The 19,520-nt window shown below is 44.4% G+C and overlaps 1 protein-coding gene across 4 annotated transcripts in view; it reads left to right on the top strand.

Moving 5' to 3' along the window:
• Nucleotides 1-19,520, top strand: part of LOC102414350 (heat shock transcription factor 2 binding protein) — an 84,881-nt gene that overhangs the window by 8,377 nt on the left and 56,984 nt on the right. For 3 of the 4 annotated variants that reach the window (XM_006060763.4, XM_006060765.4, XM_044947509.2), the window contains 3 exons: nucleotides 10,488-10,591; nucleotides 16,926-17,075; nucleotides 19,359-19,491. In XM_006060763.4, the coding sequence (XP_006060825.1) occupies nucleotides 10,488-10,591; nucleotides 16,926-17,075; nucleotides 19,359-19,491 (387 nt within the window). Of the gene's footprint in view, nucleotides 1-10,185; nucleotides 10,377-10,487; nucleotides 10,592-16,925; nucleotides 17,076-19,358; nucleotides 19,492-19,520 lie in introns of those variants that run through there. The other variant, XM_025292444.3, reaches the window with a different exon arrangement.

Here is a 19,520-nt window from a genome sequence, read left to right as displayed (position 1 = left end):
AGTTGGGTTGAGCTGGTTCATGGCTGGTTTGAGCTGGCCTGTTTCTAGTTCTTTCTCCCTCTTAGGGTTTTGGGTCTTCTAGGGGATCTAACTGAGCGCTTGAGTCATTTCTCAGAGTCCTTCTGTCCAGGAGGCCCTGACCTTCAGTTCTGATCTCTCGAGTGCCATGAGACTGCTGGTAGCTCTGTGTGGCCTCCTGGGCTCTCTCCACCACACCCCCCACCTCCTCCCACCCCCACCCCCTACCCTCACTGCCTTCCTCTGTAGCTGCTCTACCCTTACATGCTACTGAGTGCCTGTGGGGTCTCAGCTGTCTCATAGCTCTGTGCTCGATTCCCTCTGCCTGGCGAGAAGCTCCTCCTGGCCTTGCTGCCTCTGCCTGTGCTGCTTTTGAGTGTGCAGGTGCCTGGGGAAGAGCGGCTGGAAGGCTGGGCTTGCTTCTTCAGTGCGCTCCCTCTCCTCTGGAGGGTCCTGGCTCTCAAGGCCTGTGTAGTGTGGTGACTCAGACACTTTGAAACAGCTTTTTGTGGTTTGTTCAGATTCTACTTCCTACTTGTTCTTGGAGGAAGATTGATCTGTTCAGTCACTGTGCTATCTGGAAACGGAAGTTCTTCCATGTATGTTGTTATGATTTTTAAATTGTTACAAATATCTTGGGATGTCATACAGAAAGGACAGGCTATGGATACATTCTAAAGATACATGACAATTAAATGCAATACCTGAAGCTAGACTCGATGCTATACCTTGAAGGAAAAAATGCTATAAAGGGCACTCTTAGGTCAAATGACAAAATTCTAATGTCCATGGTAGGTTAGATAAAGGTATTAATTTGTCTGAAGTTGACAACTTTATACTGGGTGTCTAAGACAGTATCCCTATTGGAAAATATTCCCTGAAGTATTCAGAAGTAAAGAATCGTGCTAATGTAACTTACCCTTAACTGGCTGAAAAATACAGTGTGTATGTGCTTGTGTATGGTTCAAATGATAAGTGAATGTGGTGAAATGTTAACCGTAGGTAAGTCTGTGTAATGGGTACATGGATATTCTTTGTATTATTTTAATCCATGCAACATTTTGTAAGTTTGAAATTACTTCCAAATAAAACATTGAAAAAACATATTATAAAATGGAAATACTAATTAAATGTTTACAGAACCATAAGCATTCCTGAGGTGCTTGGGTTCTTAGTCGTGGGGTTTGGAAAGCACTGCACTCCATGATTTCTAAAGCATTTGTGGGGTTGTTTTGAGATTAATTTCCCAGGAGCTTGATATGAATAAGAGGAGGGACCTTTGTTTCTGTTCAGAGTAGAATTATTCTGGCCCAGAGAAATATGAACTAGAGAGAGAATCATTAGAGCACAGTCTAATCATTAAAGAGTGAGTGCCAAGAAGAGATGTCTTTTTAAAGGCATGATGATTTATCACCACTTTCTGTTTTGGCTGTGCTCGGTCTTCACTGTGGCACGTGGGCTTCTCCAGTTGCAGTGCGCTGGCTTCTCTCGTTGTGTCCTGGGGGCTCCAGTGCAAGGCTCAGTAGTTGCCCCACAGCATGTGGGATCCTTGTTCCCTGACCTGAGATCAAACCCAAGTCTGTTGCATTGGAAGGCAGACTCTTAACCACTGGACCAGTACGGGAATCACCCCAAAAGAGATTTAATTTCATCAGAAGTTTATTATTCGCTTCCCTGACGGCTCAGCTGGTAAAGAATCTGCCTGCAGTGTGGGAGTCCTGGGTTCAATCCCTGGGTTGGGAAGATCCTCTGGAGAAGGGAATGGCAACCCACTCCAGTATTCTTGGCTGGAGAATCCCATAGACAGAGGAACCTGGTGAACTACAGTCCATGGGGTCGTAAAGAGTCAGACACAACTGAGTGACTAACACTTTCCTTTATTGTGGTCCAGATGAAGTATTAGCAGAATGTATCAAGTCCAAGTCCTGGCAGGAAACAGAAGATGTAAACAGAGTATCGTGAGGACAGACCAAGGTGGCCAGGTTTGGGGCACCAGGAGTTGGGAGGCAAAGGCCCAGGACCTGGAGGAGTGGGGCTCTGTGGCCTCCCAGAGAGCGGGCAGGTTGGCAGGATGGTGGGTGCTTGGCACGGCCACAGTCTCAGCTGCTTGAACCTGGCAGGGGCCATGTGGTGGGGAAGCAGATGTCCTGACCTGCCTCCTGTTCTTGTTTCCTGGGGGAGGCCCACTTTCCAAATTCAACAGGAATCCATAAGCAAGGGAGGCTGGTTGCTATGAATGTTGACTTCAGGCTTCTTACCTGTTGGGCCAGAGCAGGTTGGAGAGATCTGAAGGGCACATGGGGACTGTCCAGAATACACGGAATGGGAAAGGAGAAAATTGACTGTACGGGGCTTATGGGCTGAGGAGCAGACAGCTAGCCAAGGTGGAAGCGGTAGAGACGTGTAGTTGTTCAGTTGCTCAGTTGTGTCTGACTCTGCAACCCCATGGACGGCAGCATGCTAGGCCCCGTTGTCCTCCACTATCTCCCAGAGCTTGCTCAGATTCTTGTCCATTGTGTTGGTGATGTCATCCAACCATCTCATCCTCTGTTGCCCCTTTCTTCTCCTGCCCTCAGTCTTTCCCAGCATCAGGGTCTTTTCCAATGAGTCAGCCCTTCTCATCAGGTGGCCAAAGTATTGGAGTCTCTGCATCAGTCCTTCCAATGAATATTCAGGGTTGATTTCCTTTAGGGTTGACTGATTTGATCTCCTTGCAGTCCAAGGGACTCTCAAGAGTCTTCTCTAGCACCACAATTTGAAAGTATTAATTCTTCAGCCATCAGTCTTATTTATGGTCCAATTGTCACATCTGTATGTGACTACTGGAGAAACCATCAGTTCAGTTCAGTCGCTCAGTCGTGTCCGACTCTTTGCGACCCCATGAATTGCAGCACGCCAGGCCTCTGTGTCCATCAACAACTCCTAGAGTTCACTCAAACTCATGTCCATCGAGTTGGTGATGCCATCCAGCCATCTCATCCTCTGTCATCCCCTTCTCCTCCTGCCCCCAATCCCTCCCAGCATCAGGGTCTTTTCCAGTGAGTCAACTCTTCGCATGAGGTGGCCAAAGTATTGGACTTCCAGCTTCAGCATCAGTCCTTCCAATGAACACCCAGGACAGATCTTCTTTAGGATGGACTGGTTGGATCTCCTTGCAGTCCAAGGGACTCTCAAGAGTCTTCTCCAACACCACAGTTCAAAAGCATCAATTCTTTGGCACTCAGCTTTCTTCACAGTCCAACTCTCACATCCATACATGACCACTGGAAAAACCATAGCGTTGACTAGACGAACCTTTGTTGGCAAAGTAATATCTCTGCTTTTCAATATACTATCTAGGTTGGTCATAACTTTCCTTCCAAGAAGTAAGCATCTTTTAATTTCATGGCTGCAATCACCATCTGCAGTGATTTTGGAGCCCCCCCCCGAAAAGTCGCACACTGTTTCCACTGTTTCCCCATCTATTTGCCATGAAGTGATGGGACTGGATGCCATGATCTTCGTTTTCTGAATGTTGAGCTTTAAGCCAAATTTTTCACTCTCCTCTTTCACTTTCATCAAGAGGCTTTTTAGTTCCTCTTCACGTTCTGCGATAAGGGTGGTGTCATCTGCATGTCTGAGGTTACTGATATTTCTCCTGGCAATCTTGATTCCAGTTTGTGCTTCTTCCAGCCCAGCATTTCTCATGATGTACTCTGCATATAAGTTAAATAAGCAGGGTGTACTTATTTATTTACAGAATATACAGCCTTGGTGTACTCCTTTTCCTATTTGAAACCAGTCTGTTGTTCCATGTCCAGTTCTAACTGTTGCTTCCTGACCTGCATACAGATTTCTCAAGAGGCAGGTCAGGTGGTCTGGTATTCCCATCTCTTTTAGAATTTTCCACAGTTTATTGTGATCCACACAGTCAGAGGCTTTGGCATAGTCAGTAAAGCAGAAATAGATGTTTTTCTGGAACTCTCTTCCTTTTTCGATGATCCAGCAGATGTTGGCAATTTGATCTCTGGTTCCTCTACCTTAAAACCAGCTTGAACATCTGGAAGTTCACGGTTCACGTATTGCTGAAGCCTGGCTTGGAGAATTTTGAGCATTACTTTACTAGCGTGTGAGATGAGTGCAATGGTGCCGTAGTTTGAGCATTCTTTGGCATTGTCTTTCTTTGGGATTGGAATGAAAACTGACCTTTTCCAGTCCTGTGGCCACTGCTGAGTTTTCCAAATTGGCTGGCATATTGAGTGCAGCACTTTCACAGCATCATCTTTTAGGATTTGAAATAGCTCAACTGGAATTCCATCACCTCCACTAGCTTTGTTCGTAGTGATGCTTTCTAAGGCCCACTTGACTTCACATTCCAGGATGTCTGGCTCTAGGTCAGTGATCATACCATCATGATTATCTGGGTCGTGAAGCTCTTTTTTGTACAGTTCTTTTGTGTATTCTTGCCACGTCTTCTTACTATGTTCTGCTTCTGTTAGGTCCATACCATTTCTGTCCTTTATTGAGCCCATTTTTGCATGAAATGTTCCCTTGGTATCTCTGATTTTCTTGAAGAGATCTCTAGTCTTTCCCATCCTCTGTTTCTTTGCATTGATCGCTGAAGAAGGCTTTCTTGTCTCTCCTTGATATTCTTTGGAACTCTGCGTTCAGATGCTTATATCTTTCCTTTTCTCTTTTGTTTTTCCCTTCTCTTCTTTTCACAGCTATTTGTAAGGCCTCCTCAGACAGCCATTTTGCTGTTTTGCATTTGTTTTCCATTGGGATGGTCTTGATCCCTGTCTCCTGTACAATGTCATGAACCTCATTCCATAGTTCATCAGGCACTCTATCTATCAGATCTAGTCCCTTAAATCTATTTCTCACTTCCACTGTATAATCATAAGGGATTTGATTTAGGTCATACCTGAATGGTCTAGTGGTTTTCTCCACTTCAATTTAAGTCTGAATTTGGCAATAAGGAGTTCATGATCTGAGCCACAGTCAGCTCCTGGTCTTGTTTTTGCTGACTGTATAGAGCTTCTCCATCTTTGGCTGCAAAGAATATAATCAGTCTGATTTTGATGTTGACCATCTGGTGATGTCCATGTGTAGAGTTTTCTCTTGTGTTGTTGGAAGGAGTGTTTGTTATGACCAGTGCTTTCTCTTGACAAAACTCTATTAGACTTTGCCCTGCTTCATTCTGCACTCCAAGGCCAAATTTGCCTGTTACTAGAGGTGTTTCTTGACTTGCTACTTTTGCATTCCAGTCCCCTGTAATGAAAAGGACATCTTTTTGGGTGTTAGTTCTAAAAGGTCTTGTAGGTCTTCATAGAACCGTTCAACTTCAGCTTCTTCAGCGTTACTGGTTGGGGCATAGACTTGGATTACTGTGATATTGAATGGTTTGCCTTGGAAACGAACAGAGATCATTCTGTCGTTTTTGAGATTGCATCCAAGTACTGCATTTCGGACTCTTTTGTTGACCATGATGGCTACTCCATTTCTTTTGAAGGATTCCTGCCCACAGTAGTAGATATAATGGTCATCTGAGTTAAATTCACCCATTCCAGTCCATTTTAGTTCACTCATTCCTAGAATGTCGATCTCCTGTTTGACCACTTCCAATTTTCCTGGATTCATGGACCTAACATTCCAGGTTCCTATGCAATATTGCTCTTTACAGCATCGGACCTTGCTTCTGTCACCAGTCACATCCACAACTGGGTGTTGTTTTTGCTTTGGCTCCATCCCTTCATTCTTTCTGGAGTTATTTCTCCACTGATCTCCAGTAGCATATTGGGCACCTACCGACCTGGGGAGTTCCCCTTTCAGTATCCTATCATTTTGCGTTTTCATACTGTTCATGGGGTTCTCAAGTTAAGAATACTGAAGTGGTTTGCCATTCCCTTCTCCAGTGGACCACATTCTGTCAGATCTCTCCACCATGACCCGCCCATCTTGGGTGGCCCCACACGGCATGGCTTAGTTTCATTGAGTTAGACAAGGCGGTGGTCCGTGTGATCAGATTGGCTAGTTTTCTGTGATTATGGTTTCAGTGTGTCTGCCCTCTGATGCCCTCTTGCAACACCTACCGTCTTACTTGTAGCTTTGACTGCACAGACCTTTGGTGGCAAAATGATGTGTCTGCTTTTTAATATTCTGTCTAGGTTTGTCATAGCTTTTCTTTCAAGGAGCAAGCATCTTTTAATTTCATGGCTGCAGTTACTGTCTGCAGTGATTTTGGAGCCCAAGAAAATAAAATCTGTCACTGTTTCCACTTTTCCCCCATCTTCTTGCCATGAAGTGATGGATGCCATGGTCTTAGTTTTTTGAATGTTGAGTTTTAAGCTGGCTTTTTTTCACTCTCCTCTTTCACCTTCATCAAGAGGCTCTTTAGTTCCTCTCTGCTTTCAAACCATTCCTGACTACCTAGTTGTTAACATACTTTATGCTAATAAATGAAAAGCTAAAGTCCCTAACTCTTGGCTTAGGGAAGTACTTTATTAGAATTCATGTGAGTTCAACAAGATTGATCTTAGTTTTTTTGTGATAGAATTAAGTTGATATTCAATCAGGTAGGTATTCATTGTACGCTGGGTATTTGTTAAGCTCTGCTAGGTGACCTGGGGATATACACAGGATAAAGTCAGATCCTGTCCCTTGGTAATTCACAGGTAGACTGAGGAGCTCCTGCGTGGAGATGTGAAAAGATAGCGCCAAGTACAGTGGCGGCACCAGCCCAGCAGAGTCGTATTAGTCACGTGTTCTTCTTAGGAACCAGTGCTCCAGTGGCCTTTACGTTAGAAAAAGCAGCAGATTTTTGGCAGTGCAGGAAGAAAAAAAATGCTACTTCCATATTCTTATTCCAGCTCTCCTCCCCTACTCCTTTTGGTTTGTTTAAAAAATTGGACAGCTAATTAAAGTGTTGTTTGGCTAGAAATGCATTTAAAATCTTTAGCTGAGGGTTTTTTTTTTTTTTAATGAATCCTAGTATATTCTCATTTTTTCACTTTTTCAACTTAAATATTTTGACAGGCTGATTAGGTTAAAATGAGGTCTTTAGAATAAGTCCTAGCCCAGTGTGACTGGTATCCTTATTAAAAGAGGAAAGCTGGACACCGAGGGCGGCGTACACGGAGGGAAGGTGGTGTGAAGAGACGGGGAGGCAGCGGGATTCTGCTGCCACAGCCCAGGGATGCCTGGGCACCAGCAGGTGGGAGGGCCGGGGAAGGGTCCTTTCTCCACAGGTTCCAGAGCAAGTGTGTCCCTGCTGACACCTCGGTTCTGAGCTGAGCCTGCAGAACAACGTGAGGATGCATTTCTGGTCTAAGCCACCCAGTCTGTGGGCTTTGTTAGGGTAGGTCTAGGGAACTAATACACCATCCAGATCTTGGCTCATGGTAAGGATGGACTCTTATTATGAGACGATATGGTGTCTGACTCTTTGCAACCCCATGGACTGTAGCCTGTTTGTATCTTTCCTGTGGATAAGTTGATAGTTATTCTCATGTTATTAAAGCTATCAAAGAAGAATTCTGAGTTTCCGAAGATAAATAGATGTTGAACTGGCCCGTGAGTTAGGTTGTTTCTATGTCAGTTGTCTTGGCCATCCTTTTACTCAGTTAAGGGTTAGCAGGTTTTTGTTCCTTCACTTTGAATGCTAAAGCTTAGCAGTTGAAATCCAATCTAAACTGGGTGGCAGCCTCTTTCGTGTTCTAATACTGAGACTGGGTAAGATAATGTCTTGACCATAATGTACTGTTGTTTAGTCTCTAAGATATGTCCAACTCTTTGCAACCCCATGGACTGTAGCCTGCCAGGCTCCTCTGTCCGTGGGGTTTCCCAGGCAAGAATATTGGTTCAAATGAGGGTTTGAACCCTTGTCTCCTGCATTGGCAGGCAAATGCTTAACCACTGAGCCACCAGGGAAGACCATATAATGCACTGTATGTATTAGTGTATTATTTCTGTCTTTGATTAAAAAAAAAAGCAAACTGTAGAAGAATGAGACATAAAATAGCCAAGCTTTTTCTCTATTCAAGGATTAGCAGAAGACTCTGGTGGCTTAGATGGTAAAGTGTCTGTCTACAATGTCAGAGACCTGGTTTTGATCCCTGGGTTGGGAAGATTCCCTGGAGAAGGAAATGGCAACCCACCCCAGTACTCTTGCCTTGAAAAATCCCATGGACAGAGGAGCTTGGTGCAGGCTACTATCCATGGGGTCACAGAGTCGGGCATGACTGAGTGATTTAACTTTCATATAAAGAAGTAAAGTTCGTTTACGTGACAAATATTTATAAAGTGCCACTAGGTGCCATGTTCTAGGCATGTCGCACATGTTCTAAGTATGTGGGATTATCAGGACACAGGAGGATGCATGCCCACCTGCTTTAGGGGCCAAGCTGAACAAGCGAGTTTTGTCAGGCGGTGGCGGCAGTGCTCCAGTCTGGCCACCAGGTGGCAGCCTCCTCCTGAGAGCTGGGAGTGGGTGGCAGCCCTGACACAGCCTTTGAATACTATGGGGTGGGATGGGACGGTTTAACCTCATCCTTTTGTTGTGTTAACCTACAGTAAGGTCATTAGCAGTTATGTAGAGTGAGAGATTATGACATTATTGTAAAGAGTCTTCTGGGTGGTCTTAATTCCTTCATAGTTTTACACGTAAGACTTGTAGGAGTGTGATTTCCTATTTTCTTTACCGTGTTTGAGGAATATACAGTTTAGTAATAGAAGAAAACATTAAAAGTTAACTGCAAAGAAAAAGTTTTATGCTATTAATAATTTTGTCTTAGTTTTTTATTTTATTTTTTTTTGTCTGTGACCATTTGTCGTTCATTGCCATTCACAGTTCATTCATAATTATCTATGTTTTTGTTTAACATTGTTACAAAATGCAGATATGTAGTTTTCAAAGCATAGCACTTGTTCAGTATAGTTGGTTTCTTGGGTGGCCGGGACTAGTGGGACAAAATAAAGATTTCCAGTGCAAGTCATATTGTGCGTGATACATCCTAAAATGGCAGAAGAGAGACCTGATGTGAAGGAGAAGAAGGGGTCCCACGCTGCTTCACCCGTTTCTAAGAAACTCATTTTAAGAGAAGCTTTGCCAGCGGCTTCACAATCATTAACTGAATATCTAGCTTTAGGTTTTAATCTCCTGCTCTGGCAAAGAATCTCTGTAAAATGTAATGAAAGTGTCAGTTGCTCAGTCGTGTCTGACTCTGTGACCCCATGACTCTGTGACTGGAAATGGCAACCTACTCCAGTATTCTTACTTGGAAAATTCCATGGACAGAGGAGCCTGGTGGGCTACAGTCCATGGGGTCGCAAAGAGTCAGACAGAACTGAGCGATTTCCACTCCCAGGGGATTCTGATGTGCTGTAAAGTCTGAGAATCAATGTCCCGAAGTGTTCCTACTTCAGTGAGTTAACACCAGTAGCTCTGAACACACGTCCACTCAGGTCTTGGTATATGTTAGCTTTGAAACGTGATATCTTAGTCTTTGGGATCAAGGCACTTAAAGCCTTTTGTGTTTTTTAAATGGTAAACGCTTTAATAATAGACTGTTTTCATAGGCAACCAATTAGCAGACTAATGAGCCATTTAAATTTCTTTACTTAAAACAGTATTCAAGAAAGGTGAACCCCAAATGCAGCCTTGTACTGACGACCGCGGCTATGCACAGATGTCAGTGAGTGTGCCATGAGCACGCTGTGCTGTGTGCCAGTGAGGCGAGACCCCCCCACCCCGAGCTCTGGGCCCTGGCAAACAGAGATCAGTGATTGTTCACCGGAGGCACTTAAAACTTTGAGTTACCTTTTTTCTTGGCTTTCTGAATGTCAGTGTTTCTGTAGCATACTATTTTTTATTTAAATGTGATTATCTGGTTGATTTCAGATTCATGAACATGGATGTCTTTTGGGAATTTTGTTGGCCATGTGACTCATTATCTGGGTGAGTGCGGTGGCGAGGAAGCGTGCCCTCCTCCCCGCCTCTCACTGTGGCCTTTTCTCTTCTGTCTCTGTGGCTGTTGCCTCACTGCTCCATTGACAACGGCGGCAGCTGTTGTCGTGGAGCCAGTCTGCCAGCGGGTGAGACGAGCGTGTGAATCAGCCCGGCTGGCACCATCTCCTTGCTGAACCGCCTTCTGCTTTTTATGGAGCACATAGGAGTGTGTGCCACGAGACAGTCGGGCTGCCCAGCCCTGCCTGCACTCCTTTAAACAACACACTTTCCTAGAACCTTGAGTGCAAGTCTGGTGGTGAAATGAAGTCTTTAAAAAAAGCAGAAAACAAAGGTGCTTTCTGCTGTGGGCAAAAAGGTGACAAAAACTCAAAAAGCAGGACGTTAGAATGTTGGTTATCCCAGCACTGGTTATGTGAGTAATCCTACCTAAGAAATCAGGCTTTCCTAAGAGAAAATTAAGCAAAATGCATGGTCAGGAGAGATCAGTGACTTGAAATACTGAGTATTCTTGTGTCTCTTGTAGATCTGGAGAGGAAAGAGCAGGAGTTAGAGCAACTGAGGATGGACTGTGAGCACTTCAGAGCCCGCCTGGAGTCCGTGCAAGCGGACAGTGTGAGGGAGAAGAAGGTACGATGTTCACCAGGCCATGGGAAGCGCCCGCGCCTTGCTTGTGGCCACAGTCTAGCCCTTACGCCTCAAGACACTGTATTTTTAAATGTATTTATTCTGAATGGGTTGGAAAACAGTTGATCATTTGGATTTGACAATGATTTAACATGGAGGCTGTTTACTTGATGCCTTTTGATAGTCAATTACTGTTAATTTCTGTGTTAAAAGACCAATGCATGTCATTAAAATTCATAATATAATAATCCTGAAAAAATCATGAGGTAATGATTTGTAATTAGAGTTAGATATATAAATAGAAACATCTGTAATTAGGTCACTTCTGGTATTTTAGAAATAACCAATTGCATTTCATTTTAATATTTGGGGAGACATAGCATTTCTTAAAAGCTATGCATATTCTTTTCATGGAGTAAGTTTTTTCCTCTTCTGTAAAGCTAGAGCTGTTGGGCACTTCTGCTGAAATTTGGGGCCTGATTGTGTTTTTATTTTTGGACAGCACGGTAGAAACTGGTGGCAGCGTCCAGGGAGTGCTGCTGCCCGTGTTGCCTGTGTGCTGGGAGGTGTTGTGACTGCCGCGCCGCTCACTGGTTTCTGCAGCACAGCTGGGTCAGCAAGTGCTGTGAACCTGGAGAGATGCTGGGAGCCTGGCTAGACCCCACTGCGCGTGCGCTTAGCTCTGCTTCACACCTCATCCTTGTGTGCACGAGTTCTGAGTGTTTGTGGCCAAAGTGGAGGGTTCCCCAAACTGGTGGATTTTGTATAGACTTCATTTTTTTCCCCACAGCGCTTAATTGCTTATTTATCAAGAATAAGTGTTCCTTAGCCCAGATATTCATAATTTCATAGTTAAGGAATACAGGTAAGTGACAAACTTGCGTGGAACTCAACCCGGAGACATTCCTTACATTCCAGAATCATATTGCACTCTGAAAGATTGCAGCCTTCCTTGTTGCTGCAAACTCTTTTATGGATTGCCTGTAGACATTTCTGCATGTGCCTTCTTTTGTGATTCAGCCTAAGCAAGCTTACAGAAAGCTGCAACTCCCAGGGGTACAGCGAGTGCTCCAGCAATGTGAGATCGAAGACTCTTGGCCAGAGGACCATGCGTCTGAAGTTTTCGTCAAAGAACTGGGAGCCCTGGTAGCTTTTCTCCTTGACTGCTCAGTGATGACATCCTTCCAGACTGATAGAGTTTAATATCAAGCAAGTAGGGAGGATCAGGGAAAGAGTTTCAGTCTCAGAACTGTTAGGTCGTGTGTCACTTAGCGAAAGCTGACATTGTGGCTCAGTCATACTCGGTTTAGATTATGATAGACTAAGATGGGTACATGATTAATTTGTCTGGACCTAAAAGTTTCATTGTCTAAAAGAAGTTGACCTGCAGGCTAGAAGGAATTGGATAAATGTGAACAATGCAATCCACTGATTCAGTACTCCTTAAAATGCCGGGACATCTTTGCTAAGGCTGAAGCTTAAATTGGGCAGAATCTTAGACTTCTTGTTTCTTAAATTAATAAGCATAGAAAAAAATTCATGTTTTGCTGGCATTTTAGATGTTATGCTAAAAATAAGCCACCCTGGGAAAGTGCCAGAATAAAGGACAAATGGCTGCAGTGAAGTAGTGTCAGGTCACAGCATGGTTCTGCCCAGACACTTTGACCTTAGTTAAAATGTGGGCATATTTTAGGTTAAACTATTTCCAGTTAAGTTTCCTGTTTAATAGTCCCTCCTGTTTAACATGGGTGGGAGGCCCTGCGAGTGTTCTGTGACAGGGCTTGTCTCTTCCTGCTGTAGGGAGCTGGCCGCTGCCTTTTCTGCCCAGGGCTGAACAGATCGTGTGGCTAGACTCTGCAGGCTTATTTTAGAGTTGAGGAACCAGGAAAGAATGCAGGACTGGATCCTGAATTAGAGCATTGCTAGTAAGACTTCAGTCTGGGGAAAAGTCATGGGGAGAATGCAAATGGCACTCAAACCAGCATGTAAGGAAAGACCAGAAGTCAGAGTGTGGACTCAGAATTCTAAAGATGTGCGCTGACCCCCAGAACTCAGTCCCAGGGACCAGCAAAGTTTGGCTCCTGCCCCGCGTTGAGGTGTTTCCTCAGTGGAGTCAATGGAGGAGCCTTGATGGGTCTTGATGTGATCTAGGAGGCGGGCTGGGAGAGTTCTGGCAGTGGCAGCCTTTGAACTTGAAAGAAGAAAGAGCCAGTGAATTGTTGGGGGATATCTCTCTGAATGACTTTGGAAGGCTTGTGCTGTTGTTACAAAGCCAGCTGTGGCTTCCCGCCATGTCTCTGCTGGCTGAGATTTTAGTGCCTGACCCTGCTTCCCCGTGTGTGTGGACTGGCACAGACAATGGGCAGAGTCCCCGTGTTCCCTCCAAGGAGCTGCGTGTTTGTGGCTTACTTATGGCATCATTCTCGGTGTGTTTTCTTAGGCTGGCATCTTTCATACTAAATTAACTTAAATTCAGACTGCTAGTTTTGGTTTGTTGTTGTTCAGTAGCTCAGTCGTGTCTGACTCTTTGTGACCCCGTGGACTGCAGCACGCCAGGCTTCCCTGCCCGTCACCAACTCCCGGAGCTTGCTCAAACTCATGGGCATCGAGTCAGTGATGCCATCCAACCATCCCATCCTCTGTTGTCCTCTTCTCCTCCTGCCTTCAATCTTCCCCAGCACCAGGGTCTTTTCCAGTGAGTCAGTTCTTTGCATCAGGTGGCTAAAGTATTGGAGTTTCAGCTTCAGCATTGGTCCTTCCAATGAATATTCAGGCCTGACTTCCTTTAGGATTGACTCGTTAGATCTCCTTGCAGTCCAAGGGACTCTTGAGTCTTCTCCAACACCACAGTTCGAAGGCATCACTTCTTTGATGCTCAGCCTTTTTTATTGTCCAGCTCTCATACCCATACATGACTGCTGGAAAAACCATAGCTTTGACTATATGGATCTTTGTAGGCAAAGTAATATCTCTGCTTTGTAATATGCTGTCTAGGCTTGTCATAGCTTTTCTTCTAACGAGCAAGCGTCTTTCATAGCTGCAGTCATGAAATATAGTTTTGGTTATCTATATTTAGTTTTTAACCTGTTAGGAAAGAGTCACTACTTTTCTGATAATAAACGGGAAGTTGTTGCAAACATTGTATATTATTTCAGGAAAATTTTTAAAGAAAAATTAACTGATAATATAGTTCAGTTACAATCAGAAATGAACCTCACAAATATCACAGTTTAAATATTCTCCCATTTAAGACATTTGGGTTATTTCTATTTTTGGGGGGTATTATGAATAAAGGTATTATGAACATCTGTATGTAGGTTTTCGTGTGAATGTATGTCTCCATTTCTCTGGGCTAAATGCCCAAGAGTGCAATTACTGGGCTGCGTGGTAGGTACATGTTCAATTTTATAAGAAATTACCCAGCTGTTTCTCAGAGTGGTCATACCGTGTCATCACCAGCAGTGCTGAGTGATTCACTTCCTCCACATCCTGATTAGCATGTGGTGTTCTCACTGTTTTTTATTCTAGCTGTTCTGATAGATGTGTTGTAGTTTTAATTTGCATTTCCCTGTTGGCTAATAATGCTGAACATCTTTTCATGTGCTTATTTGTTGTCTATATATTCTCTCCTATACAATATCTGTTTGTGTCTTTTGCCCATTTTCTAGTTGGATTTTTTTTTTAACTGTTAAATTTGATGCGTTCTTGACATATACTAAGATTCTCTATGACCCACCTCCTAGAATAGTGGAAATAAAAACAGAAATAAACAAAGGGGACCTAATTAAACTTAAAGCTTTTGCATGGCAAAGGAAACTATAAACAAGATGAAAAGACAACCCTCAGAATGGAAGAAAATAATAGCAAGTGAAACAACTGACAAGATTAATCTCCAAAATATATAAGCAGCTCATGGAGCTCAATACCAGAAAAACAAACAACCCAATCAAAAATTGGGCAGAAGACCTAAAAAGACTTATCCAAAGAAGATATCCAGATGGCTAATAAGCACATGAAAAGATGTGTTTTCATCTCAACATTATCCATTATTAAAGAAATGCAAACGAAACTACAACGAGATGTCAGAATGGCCATCATCAAAAAAAATCTACAAACAATAAATGCTGAAGAGAGGGTATGGAGAAAAGGGAACCCTCTTGCATTGTTGGTGGGAATGTAAACTGATACAGCCATTATGGAGAGCAGTATGGAGATTCCTTAAAAAAATAGGAATAAAACTACCATACGAGCCAACAATTCCACTACTGGGCATATACCCTGAAGAAACCATCGTTGAAGAAAGCACACGTACCCCAGTGTTCACTGCGGCACTGCTTGCAGAGTTAGGACGTGGAGTGATCCGGATGCCCATCAAGATGAATGGATACAGAGATTATGGTACAGATACACAGTGGAATATTACTCAGCTATAAAAAAGAACACATTTGAGTCAGTCCTAAAGAGGTGGAGGAACGAAGAGCCTGTTATACAGAGAGAAGTAATTCAGAAAGAGAAAGTATCGTATACAGTACAAATATTGTATATTAACACATATATATGGAATCTAGAAAGATGATACTGATGAGCCTATTTTCAGGGCAGCAGTGGAGATCCAGGCATAGAGAACGGACTTTTGGACACAGTTGGGGAAGGAGAGGGTGGGACAAATGGAGAGAGTAGTGTGGAAACATATACATCACTACATGTAGAATAGACAGCCAGTGGGAATTTGCTGTGTGACTCAGGGAGCTCAGCCCGGTGCTGTGACAACCTAGAGGGCTGGGGTGGAGTGGGAGGTGGGAGGAGGCTCAGGAGGAAGGGCACACGTGTGCCTACGGCTGATTCATGGTGATGTCTGGCAGAAACCAGCACAATGTTGTAAAGCAGCTATCCTCCGATTAAAAATAAGTTAATTAAAAGATAAAGTGCTTTCGATATATTCTAGATGAAAGGTGAGTGTTATTGTGAATGGAATTATTTTCTTTGAGTTCTTGATACCATTGTACAGTTTGTACAGCCCTGTGTCAGGGCATATCTGCCTGCAACCGCCAGATGTGACCACAGAAGACAGTTCTGATGGTCATTCCCAACAGTTCTTGTTGATCTTACAGAAGAGCCAAGATAACCAGACTAATCACAGTGCATCCTGCTTCAGTTGTGAGAAAAGCTGGAATTCGGAAGGAAAGGCTGTGAATCGGCGTTTTCATATGTCACCACAGCTTGAGTGGCTGAAGTGCACATTTAGGAACCAGGCTTCTGTCCTGATGAAGGCAGATATTAAAGACCCAGAGTTAATAAATCACATAAAGCAGTTTTAGCAAGTGTCCTAGGCTCAGGGACCATTTTTCTCAGTAAATATGACTGTGTGGTGGCTCAGCTGGTAAAGAATCCACCTGCAGTGTGGGAGACCTGGATTCGATCCCTGGGTTGGGAAGACCCCCTGGAAGAGGGCCTGGCAACCCACTCCAGCATTCTTGCCTGGAGACTCCTAGGACAGAGGAGCCTGGTGTGGGCTACAGTCCATGGGGTCTCAAAGAGTTAGACACAACTGAGTGACTAACACTTATTAAGTCAGGAAACCTCAGGAAACATGGAAGAGTGACTCTGGCATTGATGGTTGGGGGTGGGCAGGAAGGCCCACAGCAGCCAAGATTCACCCGAAGGTGAACCTTTAGGAATGCCTGTGTGGACAGAGGCGACGTCAGGGGGACGGCTGCCTTGGTAAGAACCCTGGCTGACTCGTCAGCTGTTCCTTCAGGGGCTGTGGGAGATTGAGAAAGCTGGGCTCCATCTTCCTGTGACTCTGGGCTTGGCTTGCTGGGTCAGAGCATGCCCAGGAGGCCCTTCCTCCTCACTCCTCTCCTCCTTCTGCTCCCATCTTTCCTGCCTGGTCTTGACTGTGTCACCTGGCATTTTTATAGAAATACAGAAGTATATAATACTTCTATATAGATGTATAGAAACACTTCTCTATGAGAGAACTGCTGTGTTGGCTTGTTACTCTCAACAAGCAGTGTCCTAGGCAGTGCTGTCCTGGGTATAGCCCCTGGGACCTGAGATGCCACGTTTCCCATCTGTCTTAGAAGAAGTTGAATTCCTGTCTTTGGCAGTATTTATAAACTCTAGTGCAGTGGCATGTTCTTTGAGTATTCTTTTTGCCCCTGCAATTAAAAAAAATATGAGTTGTGCCTCACCCTGGGCTAATTTTCATTCGCTAGCTGTTTACTATATCCTGTGTTCATTTCTTTAAGAGTGTCTTCAAAAGGGGGAACACAGTACAGGTGCTTTGAGGCTGAATGCTGTCCATTTCTCTGATTTTATCCTGTTTTGGTTTCAGGAGAAACTGGCTCTCCGTCAGCAGCTGAACGAGGCGAAGCAGCAGCTGCTGCAGCAGGCCGAGTACTGCACGGAGCTGGGCGCCGCGGCCTGCACCATCCTGTGGGGTGTCTCCAGCAGCGAGGAGGTGGTCAAGGCCATCCTGGGAGGGGTGAGCACGCCACGGGCTGGCTGGACGCTTGATTCGTGCTTGTGTAACGTAGAAGGCACTGTGCCTCTGTTCGGGCGCCTCCAGACTAGACCCTTTTGCTTTGCTTGTCAGGTACTTTTGGAATCCCAGCTGTGTAGGGCCTGCGGTAACCTGGATCCAGGGGTGTGTCAGATGAAGGGAGTGAGCTCCCTTCTGTCCCAGAGTTGGTATGGTGTTGTGGAGGTAGCTCTACGTCAGGATCGTAACTTGACATCTGTGAACGTATAACAGACTTTTAAGTGCTTTTACATACCTTATTTCCAGGGGTAATATAATATTTCATTGCCTGAATGTTATATATTATTTTGTTGTTGTTTAGTTGCTGAGTCGAGTCCAACTCTTTTGCAATCCCATGAACTGTAGCCCACCAGGCTCCCCTGCCCATGGGATTTCCCAGGCAAGAATACTGGCATGGGTTTTCATTTCCTTCTCCAGGGGATCTTCCTGACCCAGGGATCGAACCCGCGTCTCTTGCATTGGCAGGTGGATTCTTTACCATTGCACCACCAGGGAAGCCCTTGTGTTATTTATCATATATGTATATATAAAATAGATGTTAATAGCATGTGCACACACAAGCCAAGGAACTTCACAGAGGAAGAGAGATTTGAAATGAACCTTGATTCACTGACACAGCAGCAGTAACAGGAAGTGAGGAGGGTGGCTCAGGAGGAGGGAAGGGTACTCAGGCCTGGAGTGAAACGCAGGGAGAGTGTGTGAGTCTCCTGACACAGGGTAGGGGTTAGTGTGTTGACGGAGCAGTCCAGGACAGATTCCTTAAGGCCTCTGGGACAGGATTCCTTAAGGCTGTTTGAATGAAAAAGTGACAAGAGAATTTGGGCAGCTTAACCTGACAGTGAATGAGAATGGAGGGGGGTGAGGCTGTGGATGTGGAGACTGGCCAGGAAGACGTCGGAGCCGCCCCTTCCCCCCGTCCCTCCAAGTGATAGAATAGGGGGATGGGAAGTGGGGGAGCTGTGTGGTCGAAGCGTGACTGGTGACAGGATGGCCTCCCCAGCCGAGAGGATGATGGCCTAGGAAGACTGTGCTCTGACTCTGGGGGATCGTGTGGTCCTGAATGGAAATAAACACCCAGGGTGCATGGTTGGTGGGAGGGCCAGTGTAGTACTTACTCGTCACTTGCAGAGATAGAAATGGTGGAGGGACTAAGTGTATTTTAAAGTTTATTGAGCTTTCTTCAGGTATAGCTTATGTATCATAAAATTCATTTATTGTAGGTGTACAACTTAGTGTTCTTCAGCTAATTTTTGGAGGTGTGTAATATGTCCACAATCCAGTAAGGATATTTGTATCACCTCATGTAGTTCTCTTGTGCCATTGTACAGGCTCTGGTTTTCAGACCGTTTCTTAGAACCCTGCTTCCTTTTCCTCCTTTCCCCAAGGAAGTGCTTTCAAGGCTCTGTGAACTTGGAAACTCTTTTTGCTGAGGAATGGAGATGTAAATGGGCTTCCATGCACGAGACCCTCATTTGATTGCTGGGTCAGGAAGATCCCCTGGAAGGGAAATGGCAACCCATTCCAGTCTTCTGACCTGGGAAATCCCATGGACAGAAGAGCCTGGTGGGCTACAGTCCATGGGGTCACAAAGAGTCTTAAATGCCAGATGAGCCTGTTTGCTGTCTTTTATGTGTTGAGGTTTCATTTAAGATTTTATTTGAAAAATAATTTCTGCCAAAGGTTTGAAAACCTCTGGTTTCATGCCTAGAATAGATAACCTATTTTTCTGGTATATTTCTAGTATATTTTTGGGTGAAATGTCCAAGTACTTCTGTCATTGTATAAATTTGAACTGTTTCCCATATGTATGGGCTTCCCTTATAGCTCAGTCAGTAAAAAACCCTCCTGCAATACAGGAGACCCGGTTTTGATTCCTGGGTCGGGAAGATCCCCTGGAGAAGGAAATAGCAACCCGCTCCAGTATTCTTGCCTGGAGAATCCCATGGACAGAGGAGCCTGGCAGGCTGCAGTCCATGGGGTCGCAAGAGTTGGATACAACTTAGCGACTTAACTACTACTGCTACTATATCAGTCTTCAAGGTAATTTTTCTACATGTCCCAAACCTTTTTTTCTTGATCTTTTCAACAGGAAGTTTTAACGAGGGAACAGATTTTAAAATACTGCTTCTGTAATTAAAACTGGAGTCTTCTGTGTCCTTCACTTTGAAAGTGTTTTCCTGCTGGTAGCCCTGAAAGGTTGTGACGTTCTCATTTCTAAACTTTCAGGATAAAGCTTTGAAGTTTTTCAACATCACTGGTCAAACAATGGAGAGTTTTGTGAAGTCGCTGGATGGGGATGTTAAGGAGCTGGATTCTGATGAAAATCAATTTGTTTTTGCTTTGGCCGGAATCGTAACAAGTGAGTAATTCCCTGTGAACGTAGTGACT

The sequence above is a fragment of the Bubalus bubalis genome, chromosome 1, assembly GCF_019923935.1.
Source record: "Bubalus bubalis isolate 160015118507 breed Murrah chromosome 1, NDDB_SH_1, whole genome shotgun sequence".
NCBI lineage: Eukaryota > Metazoa > Chordata > Mammalia > Artiodactyla > Bovidae > Bubalus > Bubalus bubalis.
Note: the sequence above shows the minus strand (reverse complement) of the source record. Positions and strands in the feature narration are given on the sequence as shown.